Source organism: Uloborus diversus, chromosome 2, assembly GCF_026930045.1.
Source record: "Uloborus diversus isolate 005 chromosome 2, Udiv.v.3.1, whole genome shotgun sequence".
Classification (NCBI taxonomy): domain Eukaryota; kingdom Metazoa; phylum Arthropoda; class Arachnida; order Araneae; family Uloboridae; genus Uloborus; species Uloborus diversus.
In genome coordinates this window covers 114,277,802-114,288,314 of record NC_072732.1, presented here as the reverse complement: position 1 = coordinate 114,288,314, position 10,513 = coordinate 114,277,802, and the positions used below count along the sequence as shown (strand labels likewise).

The following is a 10,513-nucleotide window of genomic DNA, read 5'->3' as shown; positions in this document are numbered from 1 at the left end:
TCGGCTCTTGAGATGACAAGGAGGCGATTCTTTGCACTTCTTACAATCAGACGGTGCAATAACATTTGATTATACATCATTAAACATCGCCCTAAATTTTTGTCAAAAGTGGGTTTTTCTAAAACTATAGGAGTTTCAGTATTTTCGAAAATGAAAATCAAGATAATACCTCAAATACGGTAAAATACCAGAACATAATCATCCCTTCTATAACAGAGGAGAGGTTCTCTTACCATTTGTACTTTTTGTCTCGGCACTTACACCCCTTTGCTTCTCACTGCCTCATATGCATTTTGATTATGTAAAGTACAACCTCAATATCTCAAATCTCTTGGGACAGGAAAAAAATAGAGATATCAAGGTTTTGGAAAAATTCTTAACTCGGGGGGGGGGGGGGTAAAGCTGAGACAAAAAGAACTACACAACCCCCTTCATACTCACACTCTCCTTCCCTTATTATCTTGCTCCACTTCCCTATTCTCGAAAATTTCCAAGAAAAGCGAAAAACTTTAGGGAATCGTCTCTGGAACTGGTTTTACTGCAAAATTTGCCCAAGAAAAACGACAATTGAAACTTGCTTCAGTGCAAAAATTTCGACATTTTAAGGGTTTCCAAAAATATTTCGACATAACTATGGAAAATACATAATAGTTTTATGAAAAATGCCGGGGAATTTTTTTTTTTCTCGAGGCATCAAAGTTTGACTGTATTTAATATAAATATGCTCTAAACAAAACTGAAAAGAAATTTGAATCAAGTAACACAAAAAATAAATATTTTTTTTTTTTAAAAGCTTTATTTCATGATACAGATAAAAGATGAAAATGTTATTTAAAAAAGTAATACTTTACTAATATACACAATTACATCTTTCCATACAAAAATATATTTAAAAGTTTGTGAAGCTCATCTTCACTTTAAAACTAGAGAGAAAAAAAAATTATTTTTTCTTTGCTTTCGGCTTTGTTTCATTTCTTTTGTTAAGTATTTCCAGCATTGCAGGAGTAAGTACAGTTCCAGGCTCAAACTCTACTGGTGTATCAATTTTCCTCTTAGTTTGAGGTTTTCTGGCCGGCTTACTTACATTTTCTTTACCTGATGTTTTCGGCTGAGGTTCTTCCAATTTCTTCACAGGTTTCTGAAAAATTGATTTTTAATTAGAAATCAACAGTTAAAAAACTACACTAGTTGCATGTAACAAAAATAAAGCTAACCTTTATAGAACTTTTGAACTCTAGAGTGCCATCTTTAGAACTTCCGGTCTTCTTTAACTGATCTTCTAATAACTTTCTGCAGTAATTATAATTAGGCTCTTGTTCAAATTCAAGATCTCCAACATATTTTAAAAGTTTTACAATTCCTTCTGCAGAAAGTCAAGAAGTGAGTAGATTAGAATATGTCACTAAATACAAAGTCATATTTTAAAATTAATATTGTTTAGTATTGCCATCTCATTCGAGTTTTTAAGCTACCTCAGAAACCCGGGTCATTTCATGAAAAAGGTACCACAGAATCTTTTTGCATTTGCCATTTCGAGGCATTTAATGCATTACAGTCTTTTTGGCGATCTTGTTCGTAATGAAGTTAATGTTGCAAAACATAAAATTTGATAGCATTTCAGAGTGAAATTTTCTTTCTATTATGCATAACAAGCTGAAATTTTGCTTTCCTTTGAAAATATTTACTTTAGCTGCTTAATCATATCTCTTACTCAAGATATTGAGAAAGAAAAATAAAAATGTACACAAATCAAATTTTTAAATAGCTTAATCTCTTTATATTAAAAAAAGTAAGGTCAATAAAAATTTTGAAAGAAAGTCTGTGGCGAGCCTGCGTCCAGGAGACCCCATAGCACCTACAGCCTTGAAATTTTGTACAAAATTACTTCAAGTTCCAATGGTTTGCACCAGGGGTTTTGTTTTTTAAAATTCGAATTGGTTCTTTTGTAATTTATTTTTAAGCTTAAATTTTGCATAAATAGCCTATTAAAGTGTGAAAAATTACTTGCACATATTAATATTATATTTTGTTGGAAGGGGTAGAATTTTCTGTGTTCTACGCAATTTGTTTCAATGCTCTAATTTAAATACGGCGGGAGTTATTTGCGTTTTTAGCTCGAACATTTTTAGGCTTCGCTAAAATTTAGGCACTACTTTGTTCATTAAATCTATCAATAGAAAGTGAAGGAATTGTCCCACAATTTTCTTTTTGACACCACTGGAAAGAGCGGCTTTTTTTTACTCCAGATCTAACTCGACCTATGGTCAAAAAACTTAACTTCTATCTCCAAAGAAAAAAAGTTACAAGCAGTTTTAATCAAGTTCGAAAAAATCTCATTTCCATTCAAATGATTGATACTTAATTTGGCATTGCCATAGTTATGTCTTTCCGATTCGTTTGTTTCTTCCTTCTTATTCAAATTTTAACGGAAAATCTTAGGCTTGCTCAACGCAATTCAAGCCCTGAGCTAAAGAGTAAAATATATTACTAGAGACCACAAATATAAAAGTAACTTTTCAAATGTACAAAACTGCAGTTTTGCAATGCTCATCTTAGCCCTCATCGCTCTGCAAGTTGGTACAAATTATTTTGAAACCCGGGGAATGGATGCTTTTTGTTCCACAGAGAGCTCATATTTTAATCTGTTTCTTTCTAACTGACAATTTAAATTTTTGAGAATCAAATAAGATTGCGAAGCAATCTTCGGGGGTTGGTGAGAGCTAGCAAGGAGGAGACAGACCCCCTAGTTTTGCAAAAAAAAATGGTGAAAAATCATTACTGACTAGTGATGGGCATAATTGAGTTATTTTGGTCGCTACTTTAGCTACCACTTTGATAGGTTGCGTAAGTATACTACTTTCAATCGGGGAGCATTTCTTAAAAGACGACAAAACATACTTGATGTAAAACACTAAATAACATTTGTTTAGTAAGAACAGGTAAATGCTAAAACATTGAGAACACTTAAATTGTAGCCACGAACATTACGAATCCACACGTAGTTCTGCACGAGCGCCGGAAGCACAACCAACAAACAGAACGTGCGAGGAGGAAGTGACTGACAATTCAATGGCGGCGGTTTCTCTGACGCATTGTTTAGTGGAAGTGGAAGTTAAAGTTTATAATTTTTCCACCACAGTACTCCCCCCCCCCCCAAGTGCCAAGGGCACTGAGGGCTACGAATATCTTGGGTTGAATCTCACTCGTCATCCAGAGCGAGTTATTATAACAGGAGCTTCAAGTTGTTGGAAGGGTTGAACAGACTGATGAGCTGGATCTGGCAGTGGATGGTCTGGTTTGTGGTTGAGAAAATGGCAGGCTTGAGTCTGTTGATATTGATTATGGAAGGTTTACCTTTGATGTTTAAGGTGAAGGTCTTGTCTATGTTGCATTACTAGGTAGGGTCCATTATATTTAGGTTGAAGAGATTTTTTAACACTGTCGAAATGCAAATACATGGGTGGCTTTACGTAGAGAAGGATGAATGAATATCGATCTTTTGTCGTGAGAAGCAGTAGGAGCAGGTTTTAACGACTACATGTATTGACGAAACTGTTGTAACAAATCAAGGGGTTCAATATTAATTGTTGGTTCCTCTAAGTACTCTGCTGGTAATCGAAGAGGCATACCATAAACCAGTTCTGCGCAGGTGCACTGAAGATCTTCCTTTACTGTCTCTCACATTCCTAATAGAACCAGGGGCAGAGCACGATTCCATTTGTCATTATGGCAGCAGAGTCCTTGTATCGGGGTTCTGTGGAAGCTCTCAATCAACCCATTCCCAGAAGTTTGGTACGGTGATGTGTGCGTCTCTTGAACTCCCTGTACTTTGTTAAGTACGGAGAACAGGTTGCTGTGGAATTGCCGGCCTTAATCGGTTGTCATCATAGAGGGCACTCCAAATTTGGCAATCCAATGAAAAAGAAAGGGGTTTGCGACAGTCACTGTGGTCATGTCGACGATAGGGATGGCTTCAGGCCATCTTGTATATCTTTTAATACAGGTGAGCAAATAGTGGTAACCATCAGACAGTGGAAGTGGGCCCACGATGTCTACGTGGACATGTTGGAACCTTTGGCGAGGTAGCTCGAACTGTTGGATTGGGCTGTGCGTGTGTTTGATCACTTTCGACTCTTGACACTGCAGACATGTTTTAGCCCATTCCGAAATGTCCTTTGACATACTCAGCTATACGAATCGTGATTTGATTAACCTCCTGGGGGCATGAAATCCAGGGTGGTAAAGGTTAAGTAAAACATCGAAGACTTGCTTGTGGTGGTCTTTATCCTTGATAATGTGTTGGCAACCACATTTTTGTCCCCGGCAATGTGCTGAATATCAGTTGAAAATTGTGCGATAAAGTTTAGCAGAGATTTATTTCTGTTGATATAAAATGCTAAAACTCATAGCAGCAATGACAATTTCACAAAAATAAAATTAACACTAATGTAGGTGCAATTCTGAAAAAATAAATAAAAAATTGAATAAATAATAAACATCAAAAACTGCGTGCTTAATAAGCGTAAAACATCTCCATAACAATTCTGAAGGGAACAAATTGCCTGTATATACAGCTTCCATTCCTCTCATAACATTCATACATATAGATTGGAATTTGGTTTTTAAATCTTCAATGTAAAAAATTTTTAGGGGTAGATACCAAACCCTGATGTTTCTCGTAACATGCTTGAAGATTAAATGCGTTTTGAAGACTTCAATTTCAAAACAATTCAGAAAGGAGGCTTCCAAGTTTTCCAATTCCGGAATATTGATCCCGAATCCAGCACAATATTTAGCAGGATTAGATGAGAAGAGCCCCCAATGAATTCCCTATTGTTATCAAAATTATCCTAAACTTACACTAAATTTTAGAAATAATCCGAAAACACCCTCTTTTTCCCTTACTTTTACAGAAAAATTAACCTAATTTGCGATTTCACACGTCAGCTTTAAAAATTCTTCTAGGTACCGTAGATGGTTTATCTGACCTCTAATGCCCCCCCCCCCCCCCCAACCTCATCTCCGCTCTAAAACTGCTTTTTTAAACTTCAATTTCAGAAAATTTCAAAGTGGAGGTCCCCCATTCCCTGCAGTCTATTTCTGATTTCACCAAAGACAGTCTAAAGTTGCTTTTTTAGAACTGGTAAATTTTGGTGCATTTAAGGCTCCTTCAAAACAATAAATTGTTCACATAGGCGGTTCGTAAGGGGGGGGGGGGGTGAGGGGAGCAACCGTTCCCTCACTTCCAAAATGAAAGGACTTGTTCCCTCACTTTTCAGAGTTAAACATAAATGATCGAGAGGAAATTGGTTTTTTTTAGTGTGTGGATTGATTTATTTCACGAAAACAAAAACTAAAAATTCCAACTAAATAGTTTTCTTACCGTTATTTCACGATAATCGAAGTTTGAATTAGAAGAGCGAAGTCTATGGTGGCCACATTCCACATTTGGAGGTCATTTAATCAATCATGTTAAAATCCCATAATCTAATTCAATTTTACAAAAAAAAAAAGACAGCTGCAGGGGCACCGCCCGCTAATCCTCACACTTCTTTTGTCCCACCACTTTTTTCGTGCACCAGTCGCCTATGGTCTATACCAGTGGTTGGATGTAGCGCACTACAAGTAGCGACGCTACTGTAGTAGCTACATTTTTGAGTAGTTTGTAGTGTAGCGCATTACTTTTTTAAAAAAGTAGTGTAGTGAGTAGTTAACTACAAAAAATAGTAATTTGTAGCGATTTCTGGAAACTACTTTCAAATAAACTGAAAAAAAAAAAAAAATCAAGGTTCTTACGAATTTGACTGGCGCAAATTTTACACAAGTACATCAGCGGATGCAATGAGAAATAAGACTCATTAAAATACGAGTTGACCTCAGGCATTTCATTTTGACGCCAGTAGTTTGCCGTTTAAATTTCCATATTTCACTAATATTTATAAGAAAAAAGCACTTATTTTCATGAAAATGAAGATATCGGTGATTTCGCGAGTTGAAAATTTGGTGAATTTTATATAAACAGACCGAAGATTGAAAAACAAAAATATTTTAGCGAGGCTTAAATTTTCGACAGTATTCTCCAAATAAAAAAAAGCTACTGAAAATGTTATAGAGAAGGATGAAATTGAACTGTTCTGGAGGACTTACAATAAATACGAGCATTATAGTGTATGAGAGTATGATAACGGACATTTTTCTTAAGTGTCTTCTGATAAGCTAATTTATTAATCTTTTTTTGTTCAATCCTCCTACGGTGTGTGTGTGTATAAGGGTGCCCCCCCCCCAAAAAAAAAATCGAAAGTTGATTTTTCAAGTCGCACTCTCTCTTATATTTTATCCTTTTACATCAAAAAAAAAAAATCATATAATTTTTTTTAGAAACTCAAAATTTCTGTTCATAAAACGTTGCTTCTATACCCCACATATGCACCACAAAAACATTTATTGAAATTAAAAACCATTTAGATATCCCACACAGGGCCTAACATTTATATTTTTCTTCAAAAAATTAAGTTTTTGATACATATTTTTAGTAATGCAAGATTTTACGAAATTATCAAGTTGAAAAATATAAGCAGTAAAGTAGAAAAGTAGGTAATTAGCGCTAAATAGAAATTTTTGTTTTCCTGCAATTTTTAAGTCTCCCACATAGTACTCAAAGATATGGATTTTCGCCAGGTTGACTTAAATTTTTCATTTAAAATATATTATTTTTTATTATTCGTTTGTAATTGTTGATCTGTAAATGTTCGCCAGTAATTTTTGAACTTGATATTCTATTTAAATTTATATGTAATTTTTTAAAAGATAACTGAGAAAAAAAATCAATTTTTTAAATAAAATTAAAAATTTTAGGTCAAGCGTGTCATATCTAAATGTTTAATTTGAATAAACGTTCTTGTGGCACATGTGGGGTGTTGGGTACAGGGGGGCAACGTTTTATCAACAGAAATTTCAAGTTTCTAAAAAAAATTTTTTTTTTTTCCCCCGATTTGGCCTAGCATACAAGTACTGTTTTAAACTTTCAGATGCAAGTCGGCACGGGTTGCCGTTGTGCAAATTATATGAAACTTTTTTTCACGATTGTTTTGACACAAGAGGAAAAATACAAGAGTGTATGCTACTTGAAAAATTGACTTTCATTATTGTGTATGCTTTTTATTTACTTATTTTTTAGAAAGTAGCGAAGTAGCGGCTACATTTCAAAATAGTTTGTAGTTGCTACATTTTGGAAAAAGTAGCTGTAGTTGTAGTTAACTACATTTGTAACAAAGTAGCTGTAGTTCGCTAGAAAAAAATAGTTTTTCCAACCACTGGTCTATACATATAAAGCAGACAGTCTTTCGTTCTTTCTTTCTTTGTACCAGATAGCTAGAAGCCCCCATAGCACCTACAGCTCTGAAACTTGGCACAAAAGTCAAATGTACCCCGGGGTTCTGCACTTCAAAGCCCGAATTCTAAATTTCTAATTAGTTTTTCATAATTATCTAATTAAGCTGAAATTTCCACGTTTTTTGCCTAACTAAGGGGTAAAAAATCCCTCACCCCTTAACATTATATGTTGTTGGAAAGAGCTTTCCTTTCCGAACAAGACGATGTTTGTTCCATTTCTCTCAACTAATTAGAACAGGAGATATAAGCGATTCTATTTGCGATCCTAATTAAGCCAATTTTCAAGGCTAAACTTGATTTTTGTTTCTGCAGTGACGTCATCTTTGGTATATGGTTGCGTTCGAATAGTAGAACCGGTGAATTCTTGATTTGGTTATTACGCTGTTGTCATTTTTGTTAAATTCATTGTGCGAATGTTAATTGATTTTCTTTTTAATTTTAAAGTTGGCTTGGCGAATTCAACGATAAAACAATGCAGTTGCGGTTTATTTGTTTATTTCGCAAAATATTTTAGATTTCAAAGGATTGCACTTAGGTGGTTTTCAAAGGGTGTTCACGCATTTTAGTTTAGAAATATGATTACTGATTATTTGACATCAGACGGGGGGGGGGGGGGGGGGGGTTATTCTAGAGTTTTTTCCTTTTCTCAGGCGATAGCTTTTCTGTAGTTAAATTTAACATACGGGGTGCGGGATTTCCTTTTTGTCATAGATGTACCGAGTTTTTTTAATTATGTTGTTTTTCTGCTGGGGAGTTGAATCCTTTTTTGTACGGGATACGGGATTTCCTTTTTGTCCTAGATGTACTGTGATTTTTAATCGCAATTGCTTACTGCTGTAGGCGTCAAACTTGGCGTAAAAACAGGGGGAGGGGAGTGGATTTTTTTATTCAACGGACTCCCTTTAAATTCTTAGCACGGGCATCGCCGTGCGGGTACAGTTAGTAGTGTATAAAGAATCTCAGAGCTACTTCCCTTACGTTCTTGAAAATTCACTTATTTTTGTGGGCATTCATTCATTCATCAAAAAAAAGAAATCAAACGTGAATTTAGAAACTTGAAGGAAGACGACCGATAAATTGCTGCAGTTTTGATTCCTTGCCTGCCTTAGAAAAATCGACGGCATTTCTCAAATTTGAGCAACCATTCTGTAATGGGCCCCGCCATCATTTTCCAATTGGGCCCCGCATGCACTAGCCGGCTCTGAAGTTTAGATGTCTGAGCTGACAAGGCTATCCCAGAAATCGAAGTCATAAACAGAAGAACATTTACAAATAACCTTTGGAGATTTCTGGGAAGCTTACTATATTTGGAAAAATTCTCATTCTCTTGTCCTTGTCAATGATTTCTCCAGCACTACATTTTTTCATGATATTTGGAAGCAATTTCTATTATAATTGCTTTTTCAGTTTCTTTGTTGTCTCTCACTCTTTATGTCTCCTGGCTTCTGATTGGTTGTCTCTCCCCCTTGCTCTGAGCCTGGGGTTGACATGTTGTTTGCTGATTAGTTGTTTGTTGTCTTGTGTCCTGAATTCCTATTGGGTGGTCCTCTTTGGTATAAATACCGGCACCCATGTAGTCATTGTCAGTTCTCTCGCGACTTTCGGTTGGGTTAGTGAGCTTTTTGCACTGATGAAGAAAGAGGCTCCATTGTAGCCTTGAAATAGCTATATGCTGTATTTTCTACAAAACTTGCTTTATTTATGTTGGTTTTCCACTTTAATCAAGAAGACTAGCTCCCAATAATCTCAAAGCTGTTAAAAAAGAATTTGAGTGTTTTCCCAGGACAGAATCTGCCCATCTAAAAGCCCTTTGGCAAGCCCCTTGCATGTCGTAAAAAAATCAAATGTCGATTATCGTCCCTGTGGTGACTACCGTTGTCTTAATTCTATAACTGTACCGGATCGCTACCCTGTCCCTCACATTCAGGACTGTTCTCAAAGCTTGCACGGAATATGAATTTCCAAGTATTACCTTTTAGAAAGATACAATGTAAAGGAGGAGCAGGGTGGCAAATACTGCGGGAGAGGGGGGGGGAGGGGATTTGGTTGTTTAAAATAAGCTTTTGATTCAGTTCAAACTAACGTTTAAACCAAACAACCTCATGTATAAGTACAGTCAAACCTTGTTATCACGTTACTCAGATTTCACAACACTCCGGATGTCGCATCACTTTTTCAAAGTCCCGAACTTATGCCATATGATTTTAATGTTAAGTGGCTCCATATTTTATGACAATTTTTTTGGTGCAACTCCGGTTAGGACCGGTTGCACAAACTGGATCAAATATTTCTTTTCAATTGAAATATTTCCAGTAAAATAATGAAAACATCTAGAAATGTTTGTTGTAGGAACTTCAGGCTCGGACAAGAGATTTGACCAAGCATGACACCTCAAGAATGGCGGGGGTGGGGGTTGACTAGATAAGTTCTGAAAGGTACAGACTTCAGGCTTTGATAAAAGGGACAATAGAAAGGAATTCAAAGCAGGTGGATTATAATACTGGATGAGGGAAAGAGCAGGAGAAGAGAAAGACTATAGCTACCTTAAGCTGTAGGTGGCCACTACAAGTTTCTCCCATGAGAGAAAAAAAGATAAGAACTAATTAGATTGAAAACGGACACACAACTCTAAAGTGAATAAAAGAATTCAAAGGGTTTTTCACTTTGGAGAGGTGGGGCTTAGCCGTCAAGATCTAATAAAATTGCAGACAAAACTGAAGCCTTGAAGTTTCTTTCTTGCTGATAATTTCGTGGAAAGGAGGAGTGTTAAAAATATTCATCAAAAGTTTAGCAAAGAGTTATTAGAAAGTATTTCAGAACTGAAAAAAAAAAAGAAGAAGTATTTTAAAAATAATTTTGTTATATCTACGAATTTACATTACTTAAATCTAATTAAAAACATATATATTTATGTATTTAAAAGACACAATTAGTTTCTTCCTTCATTAAATCTAATTTTATTGTTAACTAATGCTTAATTATGAATTTTAAAACTATTCTGGTTATGACGACATTTTGTTGACAGTCCCAAAGATGTTGTGATAATGAGGTTTGCCTGTATTTACATCATGCCAATCCTGATAAACTAGTGTAAGATGCTTAAATTTATAGATTTCTTTAT

General features: G+C 35.4%; 1 protein-coding gene across 1 annotated transcript in view; it reads right to left on the bottom strand.

Annotated features, from left to right (window-relative positions):
* Window positions 1-884: 884 nt before the first annotated feature.
* Window positions 885-10,513, bottom strand: part of LOC129217257 (serine/threonine-protein kinase VRK1-like) — an 88,437-nt gene continuing 78,808 nt past the window's right edge. The window contains 2 exon segments of the mRNA XM_054851530.1: window positions 885-1,138; window positions 1,215-1,363. Of these exon segments, the coding sequence (XP_054707505.1) occupies window positions 941-1,138; window positions 1,215-1,363 (347 nt within the window). The 3' untranslated portion in view covers window positions 885-940.